The sequence below is a fragment of the Equus caballus genome, chromosome 19, assembly GCF_041296265.1.
Source record: "Equus caballus isolate H_3958 breed thoroughbred chromosome 19, TB-T2T, whole genome shotgun sequence".
NCBI classification, from domain to species: Eukaryota; Metazoa; Chordata; class Mammalia; order Perissodactyla; family Equidae; genus Equus; species Equus caballus.
The window spans coordinates 10490172-10517481 of record NC_091702.1 but is presented as its reverse complement, the minus strand read 5'-3'; the positions used below and the strand labels follow the sequence as shown (position 1 = coordinate 10517481).

General features: G+C 43.2%; 1 protein-coding gene across 8 annotated transcripts in view; it reads left to right on the top strand.

The window, feature by feature from the left end:
• The window catches only part of VEPH1 (ventricular zone expressed PH domain containing 1), a 207957-nt gene that overhangs the window by 102256 nt on the left and 78391 nt on the right, over nt 1-27310 (top strand). For all 8 annotated transcript variants that reach the window (XM_001490024.5, XM_070242524.1, XM_023623200.2 and 5 more), the window contains exons 7-9: nt 5539-5759; nt 20881-21090; nt 21951-22348. In XM_001490024.5, coding sequence (XP_001490074.1) covers nt 5539-5759; nt 20881-21090; nt 21951-22348 — 829 coding nt within the window. The remainder of the gene's footprint in view (nt 1-5538; nt 5760-20880; nt 21091-21950; nt 22349-27310) is intronic.

Below are 27310 nucleotides of genomic sequence, written 5' to 3'. Positions count from 1 at the left end.
GTGCGTGGAGGAGAGAGGAAGGTTGCAGCCTACAAGGCTGCACTAAATGGTCTTTCTCAGCCCTGGCAAAGTGGGACATTCAACCTCTGGAATCAGGCAGATCTTGATCCATCTTGGCTCTGCCGCAATGACTCCATGACCTGTGTAACCTAGCTCAGGTGATTGGCCCTCTTATCCTCAGTACCCTCAACCTGATACCCATTTTGCAAGACTGCTGTGAGGATTAAGTGAGGAAGCATATGCCAAGTACCTGGCACACAGAATGCTTAATAAAGGGAAACCATCAGCATCATAACCAGGTACCACTTTGTCATTTTTGGCCACTTTCTCAATTACATTCTGTCATCCGGACAAAGAATAACAGAGGAGCTTTATGAGATAGGAGTAGTGGTATTTTAAAAACAAAATGACTAACACTGATACAAATGAATGGTATGGCCAAGGCAATTTTGCAAGCGTATACTCTAGTTCAGGGGTCACCAAATTACTGCCTGTGTGGCAAACCAGCCACACCCATTCATTTCCTCATTGTCTGGAGTGGTTTTCCCACAACAGAGACCATATGGCCCATAAAGCCAAAAATATTTACTATCTGGTCCTTTACAGAAAAAATCTGCTGACCCTTGATTCTAGTTCATCCAATCTCAGTGTGGTCCAGGACCCCCTGAGACCCTTCAGGGGGTCTGCATCGCCCAAGCTATTTTCACAATGATGCTTGTACATCACTCACCTTCTTCACTGTGTTGACATTTGCATCGAAAGGACAAAAGCAATGATGAGTAAAACTTCTAGGGCCTTAGCGCAAATCAAGACAGCCGCACCAAAGTGTCCTTACAGTTGTCTTTTTCACCACCACACAGTCCCAGGAAAAAACAAAAGGAGCCAGTTTCACTTAACTCAGGGTTTCTCAACCTTGGCACTGTTGACATTTTGAGCCAGGTAATTCTGGGTTGTTGGGGCTGTTCTGTGCATTGTAGGATGTTTGGCAGCATCTCTGGCCTCTGCCCAGCCCTTCCTCCCATCCCCAGCTCTGACAACTGAACGTGTCTCCAGATATTCTTTTCAATTTGTCAGGTTTAACTTAACATATGGTAAATATCAATAGCCATAACTCGAGACAACCAAAAACTCTTTGGGACCTTCTACAATTTTTAAGAGAGTAAAGGGGTCCTGAGACCAAAAGGTTTGAGACCTGCTGGTCTATTTTGTATTTACAGAGTATTTGTGATGTTTATATTATGAAATCAAAAATAATTAAATGAAAAGGACCACATAAGTGATGGTGAATACGATATAGAAAAAAGGAGTGGAAAAATATGGGCCTGGGGGGTGGACTTTTGACGGGAGGGCTGGGGTGTAGCCAGTGAGGACACAGCTTAGAGGGCAATGCAACCTGGAGCAAGTTGGTCTTCTATCTGTGCCTCAGTTTCTTCTTTGCGAAATGGCAGTGATTACAGTACATACCTTATAATACCACTGGGAGTATTACATGAATAAATAGGTAAAAAGCATGTAGAATAGGCTTGGCACTTAGAGGAAGTGCTCTCTGTGGGTCAGCTATCATTATTTTAATAATAAATAATCAATTCACATCAGAAGAGATGAAGTCGGACCTGCAATGAAGGCAGACAGGTGCTGCTGCCGCCGTCCCCACAGTGGGGGGACTGAAAGCAGAAAATCACAGTCACTGGCCCCCACAGACAGAGTATCATGGAGCCGAGAGGGAAATCAGAATCTCCTAACCCCCTTCTTAGCCTAACATCACGCTTTCTAATCCAAAACCACATCTGTTACCCCTGTGAGGTACATGGACGTGCTCCAAGTTTTCAGAACAAATGATGTGAGGTTGGCTTGGTTTCATACGTGAGTTCCTGAGCAGCCGTAGGTTTTCTTGTTCCCGCCCTGTGATTAATTTTCCCTTCAGCTCAATTTGGCTGCCTGAGGATCCCCCAGAATTATGTGGATTTCAGCAACTACCCACTCAGTCACCTTCACCTTGAGGAAGACACGTGCTTTAAAGAAAGGGCTTGCTAATTCTTATAACGAGAAGAATTCATAAGGAAACCATAGGGAGGGACACTTCTGAGATAAGCAAATGAACTATTTGTGGCATGGCTTTAAAAAATTGCTGAAACAGGATCTGAAGCTGAAGCTGAGGAAGCTACTTGGAATTTGAAGTTACATTCTTGTTGTAAATGTCACACCTCCCGTGTCTCAGTTCTTGTATCTTCTGACCCTGTAGCAAGCAGCACAGATTTTACTGTAATTGTTTTCTATGGTTACTCAGAATGTTGGGTTTAGATTCTAGAACCTTGTTGACTTCAAATGTTGCCTTCTCTGTGAGGTATGACCTGACTGCACTGTTGAGCGTGGACCCCCTTCCTGAGACCCCACCCAGCCTCCTGCGTGTTTCTCTGAGGCACATCCCTCCATCCAACACTCTATAGCGTTTACCTATGTATTTTGCTTATTGTCTGTCTGCCTCATTATCATGGCAGAGACTTTTATCCTTTTTCTTCAGTGCTGTGTTCCTGGCTTCTAAAACAATGCCTAGCACGTGGTAGGAATCCCCACCTCCAGCTTTTGCCTTTAAATGGGGAATGGAAAACGTCCCTGTGGTGCACTGCATATTGTGAATTCACATATGGAACCCTTGCATGAATGAAAGCATCTATGTTGCAAAAAAATATTAGACTCAAGAGTATTTAAATGTCCTTCTGCAAGCTGGCAATTGCATGAGCCAAAGTATAAAATGGGCTGTTAGAAATGTGATCCAGTGCTCTTTACTTTTCGTTCATCTAATGTTGTTCTCCTTTAATGAATAAATATCTCTTCAATTAGCTGCCAGTTGATGGAAGCGTCTCACACACCCAGACAGAGCACTGCGTCCTAGTGAGTCTTAACAATGATGAAAGGGTGGATTGGCAGATGTAGCCCACTTCCCCAAGAGACGTGTTCCAGTGCAATTGTACATGGAATCTTTGAAAATCAACTTAAGCATTAAGACCAGGGAACTTCACTGCTTAAATCTGTTCTGTAATAAATATTTCCTGTAAAGCTCAGAATTCCTTTGCAACTACATACTTTATACGTAAAGTCATCTTTTGGCATATAAGGTTTGCTTAAATCAGTGAATCGAGACATGCACGCTGGGCGTGGACTCCACAGGATCAGTTCCGTGCCAGGCTGGTGATTGATGTGTGAGAAGTAGCCCCTTGAGTGGTACTTGACAGGCACGTATAACCATCAGGGAATTATAAATGAAGGGGGAACTGCACGTCCCTTAGGCAGAGTCCACCTCTCATTCACCTTTGTCATCTAGCGTCTAGCACAGGCATATTATAGGCAGGCAATATCTATTTGGTGACTGAATAAAAGCATGAGTAAATAAATGATCAAATTCAATGAAGTACTAATAAGACTTTTAAAATGAGTCTATAATGTGGTAAAAATTCAGACAGAAGAGATCACTGGGAACAACTTCGTGGAGGTGACATGACAGGAGCTATATCTCGAAAGAAATTAAGGCTTCAAACCCTAGAACAAAGGGTAAAAGGGAATTTCTAGCTAGAAAAGTAATTTAGACCTGTATACCTATCAGTGAAAAGGATTTTGAGAGCCAGCCCTGGTGGCTTAGTGGTTAAGTTCGGTGTGCTTTACTTCGCTGGTCTGGGTTCTGTTACCCAGGCGTGGACCTACACCACTCTGTTAGTGACCATGCTGTGCTGGCAGCCCACACACTAAAAAAAGAGGAAAATTGGCATAGATGTTAGCCCAGGGCAAATCTTCCTCAGCAAAAAAAAAAAAGAATTTTGAGCATCAACTGCCAGTACATGTTTATTAATAATTATACGTATGTTCTACTACACTAACATTATGAACAATTTTTAAATACTTTAAAAAGTAAGATTTTAAAAGAGGAGTTAAAGATGAAATAAACTATATTTTAAATTCTTTTTATTTATTTATAATGGCATATCATTATTTATATTGGGTACAAATCTACGTTTTGAGTAACCTCCTTGATAACTTTGAATTTTTTTGGCTAACTTCTAGTCATGTTGGGTTAAATCATGTTACCTCATAATATGGCTGATGAGTCTTAGAGACAAGTCCGCTAAGCCATTTTCTTGTTATTCACTCGTGCCTGCATTATTCATATAGTCCTTCATCTTCCATTTCTTTGAAGGAACCTATTGAAGTCACTTGTGAGAGAGAACTTGATTAAAGCTAGATAATATAATCTACTCACTCAACCAGGCACATAAAATCTGTAACATGATGAAAGATGCTTCAAGTGAACGGGTGAGTGAGAATGCCCTGTGGAGAGGAGTAAGCTTTGCACACCCGTGTGCTACCTGGCGTCATCTGACAGACGGATGGATGGAGGGTGCCATGGATCATGCTGTCCCCAGGCAGGTGGAGTCATCGAGTCAGGTGTGGAGACTGGCCCAAGGAGGATGCGAAGTTGGGAAGGGTAGTTGTGTGGGGCCAGTACATGAATGGTGGTTGAGAGGTTTTGGCAAGACAGGCGAATGAGACTATTTATATATTTCTAGGAAAAGAGTAAAAGAAAAAAAGTTTTATTTAAAAAAATTTGTCCTGGAAATCAGGAAAAAAAAATTAAAACCTCAAAGAAGCCGGTTCAGAGGCACTATGAATGAAACATTATTTCTCTTCAGCTCGCTCTCTAAATTCCCCGTTGATTTTCTTTTAAAACACAGACCTTTGTTCTTCATTGTTCTTTTTTCCCCCCAGCTTTATTGAGGTATAATTGACAAGTGAAATTATAAGATATTTAAAGCGTACCACGTGTAGATTGTGAGAGGATTCCCCCACTGACTTAATTAACACGTCCATCATCTCACAGATTACGTTTTTTTGGTGAGAACATTTAAGTTCTGCTCTCTTAGCAAATTTCAATAATACAATACAGTATTATGAACTATAGTCACCCTGCTACACATTGAATCCTCAGACTTTCTTCATCCTGTGGCGGAAAGCTTGTACCAAACTCTCCCTGTTTCCCCCCTGCCCAGCCTCTGCTTTCATGAGTTCAAGTGTGCTCATTTGTTTGTTTTAGATTCTACATATAGGTGAGACCATATGATATTTGTCTTTCTCTGTCCGGCTTATTTTCTTAGCATAATGTCTTCTGGCTTCATCCATGTTGTCGCAAATGGCAAAATTTCCTTCTTTTTTATGACATGGTTTATGACATGACTGTGGGTCGAATAGTATTCCATTGTGCATATATAGACCACATTTTATTTATCCATTCATCCATCCATGGATGTTTAGGCAGTTGCCATGTCTTGGCTGTTGTGAATAATGTTGCTATGGAAGATGAGAGTACAGATACATCTTCAAGATAATGATTTCATTTCCTTTGAATATACACCCAGAAGTAGGATTGATGGATCATACGGAAGTTCTATTTTTCATCTCTTGAGGAACCTCCGTACTGTTTTCCATTGTGGCTGCCCCAATTGACATTCCCACCAACATTTGCACACTGTTCTTCGTTGTTCTTGGCAGGAGAGAGCCAGGAGCTGCCTGCCATTCCTGGTGAGTCAGCTGGCCAACATGGAGCATTCATTTCATCATATTCTCCTGCTGGAGATTAAGAGCATCACTGATGCCTTCTCCTCCATCCTGGGCCCTCAGAGCAGAGACATCTTTCGCATGAGCAACAGCTTCACTGCCATTGCCAAGCTCCTTACCCAACAACTGGAGACTGCCAAGGCCAGAAGTGGCAGGTGAGCAGGAATTGTTATGGACCTCAGGGGTCTGTTGTGAATCCATAGAGGCATAGCACAGACAGCAACACTTTGTTTTGTAGGTGTGAAACTTCCAAAAGAAAGCCAAACCCTTGGGGATGGCCTCGTGGCAGAGTGGTTAAGTTTGCGCACTCCGCTGCAGCGGCCCAGGGTTTCACTGGTTCGAATCCTGGGCGTGGACATGGCACCGCTCGTCAGGCCACATTGAGGCGGCGGCCCATATGCCACAACTAGAAGGACCTGCAACTAAGATATACAACTATGTACCGGGGGGATTTGGGGAGATAAAGCAGGAAAAAAGAAAAAAGATTGGCCACAGTTTTTAGCTCAGGCGCCAATCTTTAAAAAAAAAAAAGGAAAGCCAAACCCACTGTCTCAACACAGAGTATCTTCTGAATGGATTATGGCATTTGCCAGAATTTTTTTCTAAATCTGTGAAAACTAGAATGTAACACAATTATTTTTTAAAAGTGCATAAAATGTGGTAAAAGGATAAGAATGTAGTACAAATACTAATGTTTATATCACTCATTTACTTAGTCAACAAGTATTTAACAATTGCTTACTCTGTACCAGGAACTCTGCCAGAAGCTAGACATATAGAGAGAGATAAAACACGTTCCTTGTACCCAAGGAGCTCTCTGTCTAGTCGAGGAGATAAGTACTTAAGTAAGTAATTCGAGAATAGTGGGGAGATTATGCTAATCAAGATGAGGTCAAGGATTCTAGGGAATACAGAGATGGGAGTATCTAATTCTGCACAGAATGGAGAGGAGTGGGAAACTGAGAACAGGGAAGACCTCTCAGAAGAGTTGATATTTTGAACCAAATCTTGAAAGATGACCAGATTGCACCAGGCTGTCTTTTGGGCAGCATGTGAAAGAGCACAGCACTTTTTAGAAACAGGAGTCGTTTTGTATGGCTAGGGTGTGTGTTACAAGGAGAACAACATTAGGTAATGCTGATGAAGGACTGAGCAAGGACCATGATGGTAGGTCTGACATTCCTTCCTCAGGAGTTTGAATTCTACCCTGTAGGCTATGAGGAGTCATTGTGGGGTTTTGTACATCACAGGATATGGACAGAATCCGTGTTTCAGGAAGCTCACTCTGGCCCCAGTGCAGAGAATGTCTCAGGAAGAGGCAGCCTGGAGTCAGGTCCAGCGAGGGAAGGACAGAAAAATGTCTGTGGCAGCTGGCCATGAGGAAATTACAGATGATTGTGGAGTGTGAGCTCCAGAGGCATGGCTGGGCAGAGGCACAGTACCAGGGGTTGAAAGAGGAGAGTGGGTACAATGCACAAAACTGACCCTTTCAGGAAGTTTGCGGAAAAAAATAAAGAAGACCATGCAAGAGTGAGGGAGGGGTTTATTTTGTTTTGCTATATTTTGAATAGGGAGACACTTGTAAAGCTTTACGACCTTTAGAAGCTACAAAGTACTTTCAAAGACATGATCTCATTTGATCCTCATGATCACCCGAAAGGTGAGGAAGGCAGATATCACTATTTGTATTTTACAGAAGAAGAAACAGGCTCAGAGGCGGGTTAAATGTCTTCCCAAGGTTGCACAGTGAGTAGGCGGTAAGGACGGCCTCAAATCCCCATCTCCACCGCTCAGATCCCATGCACTGGAAGGCATTCAGCTCTGGCGAAGGAGCAGAGCCCATTTGTGACTAGCGTCAAATGTTGTCAGTTTTGGGGCTAACAAATGATGCATACCATTTCCATGAAATAAGGATTCCAAAAACATGAGAAGCCGTCTTGACAAAATAGTAATCATTTAGTCACAGGGTCTACTTTATGTCCAGCATGGCACAGAGCCTGGAGGTCCCAAGAGTTCACAGTCAGGTAGGTGACGGGGTTTGGGGAGAAGCACATACAACAGGTTGTGGTGCGTGAGAGATGTGCTGACCAACAGCTGGGGAATTAAAGAACGTTTCACAGAGCAGGAGAAATTTAAGACCATTCCATATTTATTGAGTAGCTTCCATGTGCCAAGCATTTCTCTGGGTACTAGATTAAGTTGCAAAGGATGAAGAAGAGTTCCTCAGATAAGAGTAGAAAGGACACTCCAAATACAGAGCATAACACGCGCAATGTGCAATACAAGGGCTTAAGTGTGTGTGACCCAAAGGGAGGAAAAGCAATTAACCATTGTGGTTGGAGCAAGTACACCAGGGAAGGGTGGGAAAGTAAGCTGAAAAGTTAGGTCAGAGGCTTTGCATGCTATGTCAGGAAGTGAGGGGTCATCCGATAAGCAATATGGAGGCTTGGAAAGATTTTAATCCAGTGAAAAATCACAGGCCCTAGCTCACTAGTTAGCAGACAGTAGGCACTCGTGAGTATTTCTTCACCAAAGGACTAGGAGAATGAGGAAGTGGCTAACGTTGTGGAGCACTGAACGGATTTGGCTGGAGCAGCAGGATGGCGAGTGACAGTGGCTGGGATGCTATGCTATATTGGAGCCTTAACAATAGTCTCCTCCAATTGTGAGGGAGGCCTAGCCCAAGTTGGTGGTGGAGACGTAGGATGTCAGGACAGGTCATCATAGAGGATGCAGAATTATGAGGAACTGATCACCAATGGCAGGTAGGGTAAGGAGAAGGGAGGAGAGTGGATGAAAACCCGGAAATATCTAGCTTGAGCGACTGCATACATGTGGAAGGTGGCACTAGTAATCAAGGAAAGAGGCAGCAGGAGAGGAGCCCATCCAGGAAGGCCCACTATGCACAGAGAATATTATCTGGCCAATATGATCATCACAGTCAACAGTAGCTTTTCATTCGAGGAAGACATTGCAGTTGTTGCCCTGTTCAGTGTATAAAGGCCTACAAACCAGGTTTTCTAACTTTGGCTCTGTTGAAATTTGAGCTCCATAATTCTTGGTTGTGGGGCTGCCCTGTGCATTATAGAACATTTACCAACATCCCTGTCCTCTACCCATTAGATGCTAATAGCAGCCCTCCTCCTCAGTTACGACAACCAAAAATGTCTCCAGACATCGCCAAATGCCCCCTAAGACACAAAAATCACCCCAGTTGAGAACCGCTGCTATATACATATTCCATTTAAAAATAGCATTTTCACAGACCCACGACCTGCCTAGCAACAGCCTAAACACAGCAGCATCCAAGAAATCCAAGGCCAGCATCATGAAGGGATCATTTGTCATTTATATGCAAGCCCCAGGTCCCTGGTGGCCAGTTTTCATGATACAGTTTTAGAAATTTGGTCTAGAGCTCTACAGCTGGTGTTTGGGGAGCCATTTTGTATTCTGCACACAGCCAGCCTGCTTATTTCTTCTGCCAGTGATGACTGCCTTGTGCATCGGATTTCAAAGCTTGGGCTCACATTCTAGCCAGCGGTCCATCCATTCTCTGCTATTGCTCTGCAAATGCAAAGTTGCAAGAGGCCAATTGGCATCTGTGAGGTTACATGTACAAAAAATGTTTATATAAAGAAAAAACAAGTTATACAAGGCTTTCATTAGGCGTTCTAACAGAAAAATTGATCCTTAATACCTAGGCCCAATCCAATCAGCAATAGACAATTTTCCCGTGAAAAGAAGAATTTAGGAGATATGTAGATAGGAGAAAAAATAAGGCATCACTATCAAAATGTGTCTTTATGTATGAGAACACATTTAAGTTTCTCCTCCTTTTATTTCTCTGAGAAAAAACAGAGAAAAGTTAAATGCGAAGAGATGAAAAGGTCACCTCTCACCTCACGTACCACCACCACCGCCATCGCCACCACCTCAACCTCTCAATTTCAAATGCTTCACCCGCTACAACCCTCACTGTAAATCCCCTTCTAATCGATTGTAATTACTTCAGTGGGAACTTCGAAACACTGGTGTGGACAGCAGACCTTTTGTATCAGCTGCTCATCCCCTCTGGGGTGGTTGCTGCGGCTTCTCTCCTAACATCTTTTCCCTGAATAGCCTGTAGTGTGACCGTTTGGCCTCAGTAATCTTAATCTGTGCTCCTCAAAGCAGAAAGGTCTATACTTTTGTCGAAAGCATTCAGTAAAGTCTGATCCTTACAATTAAAGGGGAAATGAGGAAGTGAAGAGAGCTTGGAAGAAAATTAAAGATGATAAAATTCAAAACAGGTGTCGTTTAATTTACAAATCTGACACATAGCCCAGCAGGCCGTATTTTAGACTTCAGGCCAAAACTATAAGATTATCCACAGAAAAACAATTAACATCCTGGAGAGAATGAAAAACTGAAGTGGACAGGAGCCCTCCTTGTGCAAAATGACTCTGAATTAATGGGGTGAGCTCACTTAGAGGCACCTGGTAAGCACACCTGCCCTTTTCTTGTTCCTGTGTTTGAGAGAGAATATTCACATCCAAGTAGTAAACCCACAGAGACTAGATAACAGGACAGCCAAGCAAAGCATTTAGATTTTGAAATTAATTCTGGGGAACCGAAAGGGGGAGAACAGCACTGTGGATTGAGAAACAAGAGTCAAGATGGAGGAGACCATGTATATACCTTTCAAAACAGCATGAGCCCTAAGTAGCCTTCTGAGCAGCCACTGACCATTGAACTTTGGTCTGCCAGGGTGCAGAGGAAGCTGGGGAAGGAGAGGTGACTCCAGGTGGCTGTGTGCTGGCTGAGCAGTTGGTGATCGATCGGCTGGAAGATGCCTTTGCCGAAAGAACGTAGTGCCGGGGAGATTGCTCTCATCAGGCCTCATCAGAACTGGGGACGATTTGCCCCAGGTGGTCTTAGTACAAGTCTCTGGGCGGGGCACATAGGAGGCTACAGTTCCCTCAGATCCAGCTTTCAAACCCTAGCCAAAGTCAACAAAGTCATGGGGAATAAAAGTTGCTTATAAGAAAGTTTTAACACACAGCTTGTGATTAAAGCTTTCCCAAACCTCTGGCTTGGTTAAATGGGTGGTATGTTCTTCTGTTGTTTTGGTGGTGATGGTGGCAGTAGTGGTGAGACTTTGTGTTTATTGTTTGTTTTTGAGAATCTGTCCTGAAAAAAAAGCAATGGGGAGTGAAAGGTAAATTATAGTTAAAACCAACTGAGTAGGTGTAAATCTGATTTCGGTATAAATGGGAAGAGATGACACAACAGAGGGAAGGAGATAACAAAAAAAAAAAAACAGTGCGTGGGGGAGAATGAAGGGAGGATAGAATGAGGAGAATATATTCACAGGAGAATGACTCCCGGGTATCTGCCCTCCTTCGGGTGGCCCCAGAGTTTTGGTTTATGCTAAATTCCATGCGATGAACATCAAAGAAATGGATTACAGGCGAGAGCCAGGGATGGGATTCAACGCGTGGCCCTCATGTGCAGCTGAGGAACATGGTCTGCAAAGACCCTCTCACACTGTGAGACCCTTTGCAAACTGTCATTCCAGAGTTCCCACCTTGACGTCCTGGAAGTCACATCAGACAGAACCTGACCCTGGGGTAACACACCGTCCCTGACGACATTGCCCAGGAGCTTGAGAGTGAAGGCTCCTTACCGAGTCTACAACAGAAATTGCAGAGAGCAGGAAGCCAAGTTCTTCTCCTCAACTTTGCAAAGAAGGCTGTGTCTGTAGGTCTGATCAAGCTTTTAACTAGCTCCTACCACAGGTGCTAGGAGCTTCTACTGTTGTGTTGTTTAATCATCACAACAACAAAGTCTTCTAGTAATGTTAGGGTTAGAGAGGCTTCATATTAAAGCGTAACGGAGTAAACGTTGTAGAGAGGCAAGAACAAAGTAAAATTCTGTACCCAATCCCAACTCCCCCGGAGGTCCACGGCAGTTCTCAGAGGGGCAACAGCACGAATGCCCAGACACTGGCTCACAGAGTTCCCTTTCATTTCTTCCTTTAGTCAAGACCAATGAATCTCAAATTTTAGCGTGGATGAGATTTACAGTGTTCACGGTGCTTCATGGTTAATTTAAAGGAATTTTAAAGGAAAGTCAAGGGTGACTTTTGCCTATTCCTCCCAAAAGTGGTACTCCACTGATCTTTATCATTACCTTCTAGGATGCCCTCTTTATGCCTTCCATCCACGCTGCCCTTCTGCAAGACTCCAGTGTGGTACCACTTCCCTATGTGGTCTTCCCCACCCACCGCTGCCCACAGTGACCTTCTCTCCTCTGAGCCACTACAGCTCACACTGCCTCTCTATGCCCTCGGACCCCAGTCCTGCCTGAAGTGTTAGGTATTTTCCTGTGTGCCCCTCGAGTCTCCCCCAATCTTGAGAAAGCTAATATTCAGAGCCTATGCTCTACACAAGGAAAATAGAGTCTTAAAAGTACTTATAAGAACTCCCACTTTTTAGGCAAGACATGTTTATACAAAGAGAAACTGATTCTTTGAGAGCAACTGTTGGCTCAGGGAATGCACATGAGGAGGTTCAGGACCATAATTAAAAACATGTGATGTTCTGGTCAGCGTTGCCCCCTGCTTAGGAAAAGCTGAATACAATTTCACCCCACCAAGGTAACCAGCGTTTTAATGAAAAATGAGCACATCTTTTCAATCCAGAGAAGTCTACACTGGTCACTGGTATAAAAAGCACATCCTAACAGCCATTTGTGGCAGTAGCTGTGGCTATTGTCACTCCTCCATGCATAGGAAAGGAAGGCAGAGCTTCAGTTTTTTTGCCGTCTTTTTACTGAAGAGGTTAAGTCTGACATGTGGTACCATTTATGTTCCATCTGTTGTTCATTTACTCCACCATTTGTCCTTCCTTAAAGCAGCATTTATGGTGATGGGAAGGTCTGTGAAGGTATGTTAGGAATTCGTTTATCAGCAAGAGATGTAGGTGGGAGACATCATTATCAGCTTTGGAGACAATGAAGCAAGCCCAGGGAGTGAGGGGCCCCAGAGGGGCTGGCTCCACCGGTTTGGACAAAGGGGGTTTGGGGGTGGGGCAGCCCTGCCAAGGAGTGTGAGCAATGCAATTATAGCTTCACCAGGGGGACCGGGCCCCTTTCCTGTAACGCAGCAGTGTTCAAAACACAGGATACACCACAAAGGAAGATAGCTTTTTGTCAAGCTCCTATGGCTTGGCTTCCCATTTCCAACAAGACAGGGAACAACAGCTTTAGCCTGGAAAAAGGTCAGCTGTGCTGTGGGAGAAGAGGTGAGAGGGATGGGACCCTCTGCAGCCCCTGTGGAAAGGGTGACAGCTGAGGGCAAACAGTTCTGCTTGACCCTGATGGCCTGGCTCTTTGCTCTTCTGGTTCCCCAGAAGCTCCCTGTTGCTTTCTGGCAGCCATCATAATTCAACTCTGAAGTTGCTGTTTGCATGACATTCCCTGAGTTTTGAACACCTTTTCAGTTTTTGGTAAAGTGGATGCCAAAATTCATTTTTCAGATCACTGCAAAGGGTTGCTCAATGATTATATGTCAACTCAGTTCTGGTGTCTGTTCCCACAGGATGATGCTCAGAGATATTAGCATACAGTAATTTTTGTTGGTTGCTGCACTGTCACCAATCCCGTAATACACATTGCTTATTCCTGGGTAGGTTCAAATGCAACCTGAACCAAACACCTACTGAGCAGCAGCGGGGGAGGGCCGTGAAGTGGGTGAGCTCTGGAGGCAGATACCTGTGTTTAAGGCTGGGTTTGCTAGGTGGCCTTCAGTAAGTTATTCAGCATCTCTGTGCCTCAGCTACTCCATCTGTGAATGGAGATGGTCACAGGGCCTGCTTCACCGGATTCTGTAAGAAGCAGTGCATGCGGTGGACTAGAGTGCCTTGTGCATAGAAAACCCTGGGTAAATGTGACCTGTCGGCATTTGTCCTCTGTTCCAGGTGCGCATGATAGTAGGCAATTTCATTTAACATGTCCATAGACCAGAGTTACTCGAAGCGTAGCTTGTGAACCAGCCCCAGTCTGCAGATCGTGTCCTCCCGGCCTGCGACAAGGTTATTCCAGAGATTGAAAATGAGACTTGAGAACTTTTACAGCAATTTGACATTGCTGCAACATCTAAGTGCATGACCAGTGGGCTTAGACCCTGTATGTCTTTGTTTTATTTATTTTATTTCTCTGGTAACTTACATTTATTATATTTTACAAAAATACTGGTCCATGACATAAGAAAATTAAAAAACCCGTTCTTTACCACCTGCAGTTTGAGCATCATTGCATTAGATTCTTAGTGCAGCTGAATGTACGCAAATCTCAGAACTCTCCTTAGTAACTAACATTCTGCTCCCAAACTTTCCTTTGGGACCTAAAGCAAGAGATTGAATAACTAAAACGTAATGAACACATGCCACTTCAGGCATGACTCAGATATAGCTAGAGGGATGGCTCAGCTGGGGAAAGAGTTCTTCACGGTCTTCATACTTCCCGTCAGGAGGAAGATGGACTTTGTATTAGTTGGCAAGCTGAAGGCCGTCAGCTAGAGTCTGCCGTGGGGAAATGCTGAATTCTAGGTGGACTAAGAATCGAATCATAGGATTTTGTGCTGAGTTCCATCCCCAGCTCAGTCACTGGCGTGTTCTATCACCCTCCATTTCCGGGTAGCTATGTTTCTACCTATTAAAAGTGAGGTAGGATGTCGTATTGGGGTGGAGACTATGAGAGGACGTATCAGAAAGGAGAACGCAGCAGTTTCCTGCCCTCCCAGTGTCAAACGCGGGGAGTGACCGCGACCTGTTTCCTCTCCAGACCCAGTGTGGCAATTTCATAGAGGGTCCCCTCGCCGTCTTCCTCACTGCCAGACCCTGTGACCTGCTCAGCTTCCCAGAAAATACGGTTAGTCTAGGAAAAGAGGAGCGTGTCTTTAGAGTTCTCAGCCCTGATCCAAAGTGCCCTGATGACATTAGTCCTTCGCATTCTTGTACTCCTGTATATGTACAAAGTGCTTTTGTAATTGGTGCCATCCAGAAGACAATTCATAAGGATGCAGCAGCCTTCTGTTAAGGCGGCTGCTCTCCCAATCTGCCCATTTTAGTGTCGGGAATCTCGACTAATGATTTGGGGTCCATCTGAACCAGTATCTATCAGTGGCAAAAGCTCAAAAGGCACCTTAACCTTGGAATTGATAAAAACCCTGAAAGGCTTGAGGATGACAAAGCTATGGAACAGGAAGGAACTGCATACGGTTTACCACTGACCAGCTCCAGATAAGGCATGGGTTATTTAGTCTCACCTCACCGTGGAATTAGTAAAACCCTCAGCAGCCACGCTTGATCAAGGGAAAATGCCTCTGCCCTGGCCTGCTACACATTCTGCTCTTTTGTTGTCTGGGCTGATGCTTCATAAACTTGAATGTGCCACTGAGGCACCTGGAGATTGTGTCCAAGTAGGTAGATCTGGGGTGGGGTCTGAGATTCTGCATCTCCAGCAACCTCTCAGCTGATGCTGATGCTGCTGGTACAGTGACTCCACTTTGAGTAGCAAAGGCAAGGGCTTTGCACTTTTTTTTTTTTTTTTTTTTGCAGAGGAAGATTTTCCCTGAGCTAACATCCACTGCCAATCTTCCTCTTTTTGCATGTAGGTCACCACCACATCATGGCCACTGACAGAGGAGTAATGTATGCCTGGGAACCGAACCCTGGCCGCCAAAGAAGAGCATGACAACCTTAACCACTAGGCCGCTGGGACTGGCCCAAGGGCTTTGCCCTTTTTGCTGATGCTTTGTCCGTGTCCCATTGAATCACTGAGCGTCTGCATTAGAGTGGTCACTTCCTCATATCAGGGCTTTTCAACTTTTATTCTGACTGCAGGGAATTCTCTCTCTGTGCCTTCAGTTGCTCAGAATTCTTACTGGAAGTACAGAGATTTTTTAAGTCAACCACTTCTATGTCCCCATGCTCGTGTGCTCGCCCAGCAGGGAGGGCCGCTCTCCCGCAAAGCACATTCCACAGGCTGCCGCCGTGTGCGGGAGGGTTTGTCCTGTCCTCCCTGGCTGTGAGCAGGAGAGGCTCACCGTCCAGGTTTGGCATCGCCTGCACAAGCTGTCTTCTTCCAGTGTCAAATGTCCACACTGGGCAGCCACCCAGGGTTTTATCATTTGACTTGTTCGTCCCCATTCTGAGTGGGCTGTACTGTCAAATGCATTATATGATATAATGCGTTCAGCAATCTGGTGATGTGGTATCATTAATTCTATTTCTAGATGACAAAAATGAGGCTTACCATCACAAGGACAATTGCCACATCACTAGAGAACAGGAGATTGGAGTCAAGGCCCTAGGTCTTTTCCCTGTGAGGCCGAGCTCAGTCCATTTCCCTACAACCATCTCTTTTGGAAGCTCCTAAAAAAAGATCTTGTGTGAATGAAGTAAACCACGGAGTCATTTCATTGCAGCAAACTTCTGCATCCTGGTGCCCATCTATAACTGGGCACCTGCTGGTCTCTGCTGTTGCCCACGGAGCAGGTCCAAGGCAGGAGAGAGTACCAAGAACCTAGACTTAGCGCTGTCTGTTCCCTCAGTGTGTGAGTGGAGCTGTTCCAGCAGCATTCCTCGCTGCAGTCCCCGGACAGATGGCAGCACTGTGGAGCTGGGGCATGACCTCTGCCATTCTTATGATGACTGGTGACCCAAGAAACTGCTGAAGAGTAAGGACCAGGACACCCTCAGAATGGAGGACTCCTCGTGGCTTTGACCCATGTGGGCTCCTGCTTCCCCTCGAATGAGCTCAGCTCTTTTTGAGTACATACCCGGACGTGGGATCAGCAGCCAAGCTCGTCAAAAGTTAACTCATATTATTTTCTTTGCTTTAAGGACCCAGGAAGAGAGAGCTGCCAATCGCTCCACCTCTGCCAGCTCTAGTGCCCATCTCCAGCTGAGCAAGAGCAGTGAGCTGCCCAAGGGCCCGCTCGTGTCTAAGGGGAGCCCTGCTCAGCCGGAGGGAGGTAATGAGGCCTCCCCGAGCAGCCCTAGAGGGGCTTTTAAAAGTTTTATCTTGGCAACAGAGACCAGAAACTGTTGAGACTGGAAATCATCTGAGACTCTTGTCATGTGGCATGTTGAATTAAAGCCAAGTTAATATTTAGGGGATTACAGAACTCTGACAAAGATTTCTGTAAAATCACCTCTGGGGTTAAAAGTGACAAATGGGAAGAAATAAGAACCCCCTTACATAAACCCAATCCACTGGCCCCCAGCTCACTCCCCCACAAGTAGGCGCACAGGACCAATGGCCCCACCAGGGCTTTCACATTTGTGAGCACTTCTTGCTCCAGAAGGAATGCAGAATTTATCTTTGTAAAAGGTCTCTGGTTTTGGGGCTGGCCCCGTGGCCGAGTGGTTAAGTTCGTGAGCTCCGCTGCAGGCGGCCCAGTGTTTCGTTGGTTCGAATCCTGGGTGCGGACATGGCACTGCTCATCAGACCACGCTGAGGCAGCGTCCCACATGCCACAACTAGAAGAACCCACAACGAAGAATACACAACTATGTACCGGGGGGCTTTGGGGAGAAAAAGGAAAAAAATAAAATCTTTAAAAAAAAAAAAAAAAAGGTCTCTGGTTTTGAACAAATTCTCTCCTATCTGTTTGCACTAAATTTAAAAACGAAGAGGAGAAGAGAAAGAGCAATGCATGTTGATTATAAACTCAAATTTCCCTCTGTCATTTTCTGAGCTTCCATCCTGAACCGTCCCAGCTCCCTGCCAGCAGCACTCTGTGACAAGCCCAGGTGGACGGATGGGCAGTGAGAGAGAGTTCTCTTTGGTCTGTCTTGCAGATCTGGATGCCTCGGTGACTCCTCATGACCGCCCCGTCCCCTGACTCTGTGTCATACACATCTCCAGATCATCAAAACAAGGAGACTGTGTATCAGAGAAAGTCTTTGTGGTGAGAATTCTACTCATCAGCAGCCCTCGTCAGCCTCGTATCTAAGGATCACTTTTCTGGGCCATTTGATTGTTGCACCTTCACTCTCATATTTGGCCCTTTGCAATTCCCTCTTTTACTCCCAGTCTCATTCCTTGCTTCTCTCCACATTTGATATTTACCAAATGACACCGCCCCACCCTCCACCCCCATAGGCCAGCAGAAGCATCTGGTATCTTGTCATGGGCATCTGGTAGACCTCTGGAGGTTTTTTGTGGGAGCAAGGAGCAGTCTCACTTCGGAAACCAAGGTGGTCTCAGTTTATTTATTCCACAAACACTTCAGGTACCTGTGGGTGCCAAGCACTGTGCCAGCACAGGGGAACGAGGAAGAGCAGTCCAGATCCCTGGCCCCGAGCAGCAGGGGTTTACCCTGGAGTAGAGTTGCCAGATTTAATAAGCAGAAATACAGGACATGCAGTTAAATTTCAGATAAAGAACAAATAATTTTTTAGTGTCATAGAATACATGTTTAGCATGTCCATCTAGAGACATACTTATACTAAAAAATTTAGTTGTAGTTTACCTGAAATTCAGATTTGCCTGGGTGTCCTGTATTTTACCTGGCAACTCTACCCCAGAGACACCTGACTTCCCCTCTTGGGATTGGTGGATGTCTAGGGGTAACCCACAACTGCTCTCATGCCCAAGTCCCCTCATTCAGGCCCGGGTGCTTAATAACGACACCTGGCAACGGGAGACAGAAGCCGGGAAAGGGGGCTGAGTGACTGTCCTCTCCTAAAGCCTGGTGCCACGGCATCACCAGGGGACGTCAGTTCCCTTGGGGATGTGAATTACTGATCTGCCTGTGTCCGGGCCACTGATGTCTTCTCTATATGTTAACGCAAGGCATAGACAGGGCAGATAAAGTTGCCAAAGGAATAGCAACAATAATAAAAACAATTAGTAATAATAGTAATGAAATCAAATTTCCGTTGACTGCCTGTTACGTGCTAGGAATAGTGTTTCACAGTGATTCCGTCGTTTCATCTTCCCAAGAAGTCTATGAGTTAAGTATAGTTGTTATCCCCGTTTATTGATAGGGAAATTGATATAAAGAGTACAATAAATGAAAGAAAGATCTCCACAAGTATGAAAATTTTATTAAAAAGATCAGAAACTGATCCAATAAAGTTACCTACTGAGATTTACTATAATCATCTGAAATTCAAAGTTCTGGGGGAGAAAATGTGATTATTTTAACTATTGTTATAACCCAAAGATTTATATAGAAAGAAAAAAAAACTAAATTTGTGAGAAATTGTTCCTCTAACAGCTCATATGTTTTGAGATTTAAAACATTACATAATGCTCAGTATCTGATACATAGATATTGAGGTATACTTTGTGCTTTACAAATTTTCAAGTTTTAATAATCCCAGCTATAGAAATTTCTGAAATACAGTTCAAAAATAAAGGCATCTTTCATTTTTGAAATGTGATCAGGTTCCCAGGAAGCGGAGAAATACTTTAGTTTGGTGACTATGCGTGGGCTAACATGAACAGAAAATAAATATCCCCCAAAGTTCTCATCTCGAGAGAGTTCACTGGATCTTTTAAAATTAATCTTGGTAATCATCATGGTTTGTAAAATAACATCCAGTGTTATGGCTATCTTGGTTTCATTTGTAATACGAGTAAACGTTCCGCTTTTAGAATCCTCTGGCTAGAAGATGTCAAAGCCTCCCATCGTTTGTGGGCAGCTGCTATCATATATGTGTCAGGAAGCGGAACGTGTCCAAGGTTAGCCTTTATTCCTAACTGCTGCTTCTCGAAATCTATTCCTGTGTATTTCAGTCAAGCATGGTATGGATAATAAATGAACATTGTGTACGCAAAACCATAGGAAGCCTATAAAAATATATTTAAATATTATCAGCAATCACTTATTAGACAATAAACAATGTCCTGGTTACCTAACGGGTCATCTACTCTCCTTCCCAGTTTGCACCATCAGCAGCTGCCCTTGGGCTGGACTAACAGGGGGATGCAGACCACGGCGGACCCGAACTATGAACCGTTCCTCAAGGCCGGGACCCTCTCCGGGCCACCCAGAAAAGCTGCAGGATCCTCCCTTGCCAGCTAGCCCACACCAGTGCCTGCCACAGATGTGGCCCCAGAATGAGTGGACTGTAGCTGGAAATACTGTTACCAGCCTTCTGCATTGGTTTTCCCTAAAAACCAGAGCATTAAAAACAACAAAATTGTGTCTTCTCACTCTCACCTAAGTACTGTGCCAGGTTTACTTTGGCCCTTAGAGAAAAATAGCCATACATTTGAAAAGCCAGGACTTTTCTAAAGGCTTGAGGCCCCTGTCCTCACCATCTAAGAATAACGCTAAAGAGAACCAAGTAAATATACAGCCAAACCAAAAGAATCATTAGTCCCTGTTGATGACTGGATGTCCAGGGATTACTAACTCTTGCATTTATAAGGAAATAACTAATGCTGAGCCTATATGATATGATTGATAGTGATTGCTAAATAGATAGAAAGTAGCTTGAGCCTGGCTCACCCTCAGAAGACAAATAAGGGGAGACAAATGGACCACTGCCTTGACCATCCAGCACCTGAGTGAGCACGATGGGCTCTTTCTGAGTTTATCCGTCGGCTCTTTCTCCGTCTAAGGCACTGTGGCAGGCCTTGGGAAGGTTCCAAAGCCACACCGCAGACAGCCCCTGCCTCAAAGGAGAGAGTTTTAATGACCTACAGAGAGTTTTATAAATTCTGCTATGAAACATATATGGAACTATTAATATCATCCAGGAAAACCTCTTTCCTCCAACATATTAAAGTTCAGAAAGAATTTTCTTGCTTCATAACACTGATTTCCGTAAAAGTAACAAAACCGTGAGTTTGCACGGTCCTTTTGAAATGTTCTTATTGTATCAGTTTCAGCACAAATACATCAGCACGTGTATATTTTCTAGGAAATACCTGGCATGAATTTCCTATGGAAGCCGTGCGTTTGGAGAGCTAGCTAAGAACATGGTAGATGACCGTAAAAAGTGCTTTTTATTCTCGGAGTCCTTCAAAAAGTATTTCCAATACTAAGTCGACATAAACACCAAGGTTCCTAAACCTCTGGCAAAATAAGTTTTGGAAGCAATTTCAAGTAGTAACTAGTATGGGCTATGTCCAATAAATATTTGTTAAATAACTAATAAACATTTTACCAGGTAAAGCTTTCGGTTTTAAAGAAGAGGCAGTTAAACAGAGAGTAACACTGTCATAAAGGGTATATATGAGCAGCATCTAATGCAGTGATTTTTATCCCTTTAGGAAAAAAGCCAGTGCTGAAATCGAATTCCCTGAAAAGCTGAGAGAAGCAAAGCTCACTATAGCTGGAAATGAAGACCATGAAAAGCTCCAAGTTAAAATACAGGCTTTTGAAGACAAAATCAATGCTGAGAGCAATACCCCCGGCTCTATCAGAAGATATAGTTTGGGCCACGTTTGTAAGGAAGAAAGAAAAGACATTAGATTTAGCAGGTATGAGCTTGTTCGGCTGGTTTTTAAAGTGTGCACTCTATGTTTGCTGCTAGTCTTGTTAGCACCCTGCTCTGGGGTCATGTTTAAGCGTCTTTTACCAACAGTCACCCAAGTGCCAGCCTTTCATGAATGAAGTTTATCCACAGTGCTTTCATCATCCAGAGAAGCTCGCTATTTTAAAGGAAGAATACAAATGGAAAACAAACCTCTGGCTTATTTTTTCAAAATACTTTTTAAGTATAAATATGCCAATGTTAAGAATGACTGTCAAAAGCTTCCCTTGGCTTCTGATGAAAAAGCAAATGCAAAAGTATAAAAAAGAATGTAAGGAGGCTGGCCCCGCGGCCGAGTGGTTTAGTTCACGCGCTCCGCTGCAGGCGGCCCAGTGTTTCGTTGGTTCGAATCCTGGGCGCGGACATGGCACTGCTCATCAAACCACGCTGAGGCAGCGTCCCACATGCCACAACTAGAAGGACCCACAACAAAGAATATACAACTATGTACCGGGGGGCTTTGGGGAGAAATAAATAAATAAATAAAATCTTTAAAAAAAAAAAAGAATTCACTGTTTAAAAAAAAAAAGAATGTAAGTGTGTAAGTCCGCCATTATCCGACCAGTTTTGCCGTGAAATTGATTTTTACATCTTTGTTTTTGGAGAGGCCTAGACCTTCAAAATTTTGGCTTATTACATAACTTGTTGGTGGTCTGTTTCATCAAATCTGTTAATAGCACCAATTTTCAGTTTCGTGCTCTGGCAGAAGTACGTTGTTGTCCGGTGTTATTATTCTTTCTTTTCCTTGTCAGTGAGTGGTAGCTCAACCTCCTTACTATCTCAACTTTCCTTTTGTTTGTGCTGTAGGTCAAAGAGTTTGGCTTTGCACACGGTGCTAACGAAGGGCATGAATTCAGATGATGGGGAAGTCGTGGAGAGTGGAGATACACCAGCCAGCATCTCTCTTTCAGACTTAGACCCACTTAGCCAAGGAAATGACAAGTGGTCCTTTAAGGCAGACGCTGATGGATCACAGCTGGGAAATTCTTCAGTTTCACACTCAAGTAGTATACATATAGAATCAGAGAATTTGCCAGAACTCGTTAAAGAAAACTACCGGGAAGAAACTCCAGAGGCAACCACAAGTCCTGTAGAATACCAAGATAAGCTGTATTTGCACTTAAAGGAAAACCTCAGTAAAGTGAAAGCATATGCTGTGGAAATCGGAAAGAAGATTCCCGTCCCTGATCAGTGTACCATTGAAGGTAAGTGCTCTAAGCGCCCCAAACTTGAGAAATTTCAGACATCACTGGGGAAAAAAAAATCTCAAAAAACTCAAATCACATAAATTGCCATCCTATTTTTCTGGATCTTTTGCAAAATAGATCATTTTGAAACACTCTTACATTATTTTAATTGCTTTTTTATCTAGTAAGTTCGATCATCTTTTTGTTTTCCATTTGAACCTACTTAGGTGCACCAACTCTGATTTTTTTCCAAACCTCAAGATATATTGTTCCTAGCTCCCTGGTGTTAGTGTTCAGGAAAATCCTGGAAGGGATCTGTGGCCCCCAAAACAGGGTCTGAGAAAGGGGCCCAGCCTCAGGCATTTTTCCATCCACATAAGCATGCGAGGAAGCCACGCACAGCATTGAGCTCCAAGAGATTTTCTTCCATTCATTCAACAAGCACTCAGGAAGCAGCTACTGTGTGCCAGGCACTGTGCTAAAGGTTCTGCTTTGTGTGAGTCTCAGCTATGACCCAAACAGACACAATCTCTGAACTCTCCGAGATTATAGACTGAAGAAAGCATAAGTAGAGTCAGGAGGTGATGCAGCCCGGGACCAGTGAAAGTGTGAGCCTGGCAGAAAACATAGGACAAAGGCATAAAAGGGTGTCAGGGCGGGCCTTCCCTCAGTGCACAGTCTAAGGAGGTGCCCAAAAAACTCAGAAAAATTTTAAGTGAAGACTTAACAGGATCAGTAATGATGTCTTGCTGAGCTATATTGGAGCTGAGGCAAAAGGAGTAGGTAGTAATATGAATCGTGTCTTTACTTACAATTTTGATAATTTTGTTCATCCTGGACTTTTTGTATTAATTTTGATTTTTTTTTAATGTTAATTTATCTTCGCTACTAAATTTTCTGGCACTTCCTTGAGTTTTGTGCCCTAATCCTGGTCCTGGGAAAGGCGATGGGTTCGAGACACAGGTACTAAATGGCAGAGGGCTAGGGCGGCTGCGCTTCTGGCGTGGGTTGAACAGGTCTGGCTGGCTCGAAGGCACTGTCAAACTAATTAGACGTTTCCCGCGATCCTTCCTAACCAGCAGCTGTGTTATTCCCTTGAGATTCACATGAAGGTCCTAGCCCTCTAGCAGAACACGCCGTCTTTTCACACGCATCTTTTGCCCTTCTAGAAAAAGCTAGGCAGCGCATCTTCCAGAAGGAAATATAGCTGAAGAATAGTGAATCCAATTCATATTCACCCACCCTCTCTATCATCTCTTTCCAGGTTTAGGTTCTAGGAGGGTCCTGTTTCCCAAACTCTACTTCCTGCCTCTTCTCTGGCCCCAAATCAGAGGAAAGGACGTATTCTCAGGCTAACAAAGGAAAAGGAGGGGTCCAAGAATTTGGTCATGACAAATATTATTATTTAGCATGTCTGTGTAGAATCTGACATTTTCAAAGGTGTTTACTTACTCAATTGATCAGCCTTCTTAAAATTCTTTTTTTAAATGGTGACAATAAAAGTGATATTATTTGTATTCAATACGAATTTTAGATAATTAAGTATACCGGAGGCTTGGAAATAGCTAAAATAAATAAAACTCAATCAGTGCAAACCCTTTATAATGGCATGTTTCCCTAATAATCCATGTGTTTAATGTACAGGTTGGAGAACTTTATATAATTGACTATGAGAGGAATTTCCCAGTTTGACAGAGTCTGTAGCAAGGTTAGACGTGCTTCCATCTACTAGAACAGTTTTTGGCTTGGGTTTTTTTTTAAAGTTTAGACTAAAGCATTAAAGGTGTGCTGTACCATGAGTTTTAATCTTGTGAAAACATGAAGTCCAGCAGAGATACTTCAAGCATCTAGTTGTCAAAAACATGTTATTTCTTATTGCCTTGAATTCGTTTGGGAGTTTGAGAGTTAACTGGGTGACTTGGGTTTTTTTCCAAAATATGGAATGAATCCATCATCTTTACTTTAGAAAAAAAAAAGGTATTTCCTTTTGATGCCGATGTTTCCTACTAGGAATCCTAGAACTGAGTACATATTTTTTTAAGTTGACATTTTGGAATTAATTCATACTTTTGTAATTTCCTGGAAGTTCCTGGGAAGTTCCTTGCCCAGAGATGTGTGAGGGATGGAAGATTTCTATGACTCACTGTAAATATACTCACCAAGAAAGTACTGGCGCTGCCTGCAGGGGACACGCTGTGGCTCTCTCAGGGACTGTGGAAACCATTCGGGGAAATGCCAGCAAGCATCTGGCTGACACAATTCTGCTTGTTGTCATAAGATCGCTTGATTCAGCAATATTGCATTTCTTTCCTTAAAAATTTATTGAAGAAAGATTTAGGCTTAGAAATTGTGTTATGTTTAATGCGTTGTTGGTATAAAAGCGACATATTTGGTCTTTCTTGCTGAATTTTGCAAAGTAATCAAGAAACAAAGGGAGGAAGCATAAAGACCACTTCCATAACATTTAAAGTTCAAAAGACAGATAGCCAACAGGAAACAAGAACAAGAACAAAAACAAGGTGTTAAGAATAATCTTAGACTGATGTTAGAAAGTCCACACTTTAATAACATGACAAAACAACCCTTTAAAGAAGCTCTTTTGGTATTAGTTTGAATCATATGAAGAAACTGATGTTGGACTTCCTTATTTTGACCTACAAAAACATTGCTTTCATATGGTTCAACCTAATACCTCAGTAATAAACTCTGTTGAAAGAACGTCACTAGTCACTGTACAGCAGAATTGGATATGAGGAAAATCAAGGTCACAAATGGCGTCCTCAGCCCCACTTAGATGTCTTTTGTTTGCATGATATTGATCGCAGTGGGGACAGACAATGGAGCGTAAATCGATCAATGCAAACCTATCATCACGTCTGGAAAAATTGTGACACCCTAGGTCTTACTGAGGTTGGGTCAGCAGCGTCATTTCGGGTATGAAAGAACCTGTTATCGCCAGATCAGATATACTCTCCTGAGCCTTAGAGGCCTCTGGCATGGGTGCAGGTTTGCCAACCACTGAAAGTTCTGTATTCAAACACAGTGGGTCTAATATCACGGCCTGATTATATTGACATACAAGACACAAGGAATTTAGTTCATCTGCCAAAGGGCATTTTAAAAATATGAATCACTAGTATTCATTTATGTGAACAAAAATGATTAGACATTAAAAAAAAAGAAAGAAACACATGATATTGAAATAAATCCTTGAAAATCTGGCCCATCACTGGAGTTCTGTAAAGGGTGATATAAAAGCTTACAAGAACCCATCCGTGCTATTTTGGTTATTTTGACATATTTCGTGATTGGGTAGAAATTCATGCCATCTGTAGAGCATGTCAGCAAGCCTGCCTCGCAGAAACCTAATTTGAAAGCTAGTGATGTTGTCCTTTCTCTAATAGACTCACGCGAGTTGATTTTTCTTAACTTGAACAGATATAAGAACACACAAAAATAAAATAAAATGAAGTTTATTGTAAATATCAAGAAGCAGGTGCTGTTTTCCTAATTAATTACCGACAAAGCTTCCTTATGGAAATTGTGTGTGTAGACGGTCCAACCTCCTGTTAGTATGGCTGAGAGGTGAAGCCAGCACCAGTTCTCACCTCTTTCTCCTCTGTTAGTCCATCCTTGGGGTGATGATGATAACACTCATCCACTTGATGGTTCTGGGGAGGTTTTCTTTTCTCTTTCTTTTTTTTAATAGATTGGCTTTATCATGGAGTTAGGATAATTTCTCCATGGGGAGAATTGTAAGATTTGGAGGCAGGGAAAAATCCTAAAGCTTTTCACACAATTTGAGAGAGAAAAACAGCAAGTAGGAAAATGTTACAAATTTCCCAGAGCCTCATTTCATTGAAGTGGTCACTTGGGCCCCTGTTTGAAAAACACTTGTTAGGAAAAACTTTTCTAAAGAGTTTTTCTTGGTGCTTTGGAATTTATCTTGGATTACATGCTCACCAGTTCCCATTTCTCTAAAGAGTAGATTTTAGTTGAAAGAAGACAGGTATAATGGTGGCTGGGTCTCTCCTTGACTTTCTCCTGCCACACATGTCCTGGTTCCAGTCATCCGCAGTGGCCCATGAGAAACATCCAGATAATATGGTAAAGGAGGATCTACAAATCTTTTTGAAAAGATGCCCTCCAGACTCCTCTGTGGAGCTAGCATCAGATTGCAACCCTTGTTCGTCCCCAGCTAAGGCGAGCTGCACAGCTGGGCGGGTAACCACAAGTCACTGGTAAGGATGTCATACACTTAACTCCACAACTTAACATGTTGCAGAGTTCCACTGGAGGACATCAGGTAACTTTATGTCCCCTTAATTATATTTTCGAAAGTTCCTCCCTCTTAAGAAAAATTTTGATTTTCTTTGCACATCCAAATAAACAATTAAAGAAAGATGACCTAGCCATGCTATCAGACAAGGGAGTGTGTTGCTTGTCTGCATCTTGGTTTAACTGATATTTATCAACAGATGAGATGTATATTTATCCAACTAGAAGACAGTTCAAAGTCAAATTGGTAAGCACATGTACACGCTTGGGCCATTTTGTATGGAAATCAAGGAGAGATTATCTGCCCGTAAATGAAATGAGTCGTCCAAACCCTTGAAACAGTCAGTTTACCTAATGTAATGTCCACCTTGAGTATGTCTCTAACACATTTAAAGGGACCTTGCTAATTAATAGAGACAAAAGTAAATACATAAATGTAGCAAAAATGCACAGGAATGCATTTCAGTATATCTCACCCTAAAGGTAGCCACGTTAAAAGCAGAAAAAGGAGGAGGAGGTAGTTTAGAAGCTGAAGTAGTTTGCTGTGACTTATTTCATATTCTTAAATATATTCTTCTAAATGTGTTATTTTTAAAATGGGAGGTTATACGGCATTATACTCTGATAGCCGCAGTAAGTATTTTTATCTTTTTTTAGGGAAGATGTATCAGTCATCCGTTACTGTGTCTGGGGACTGGCTTT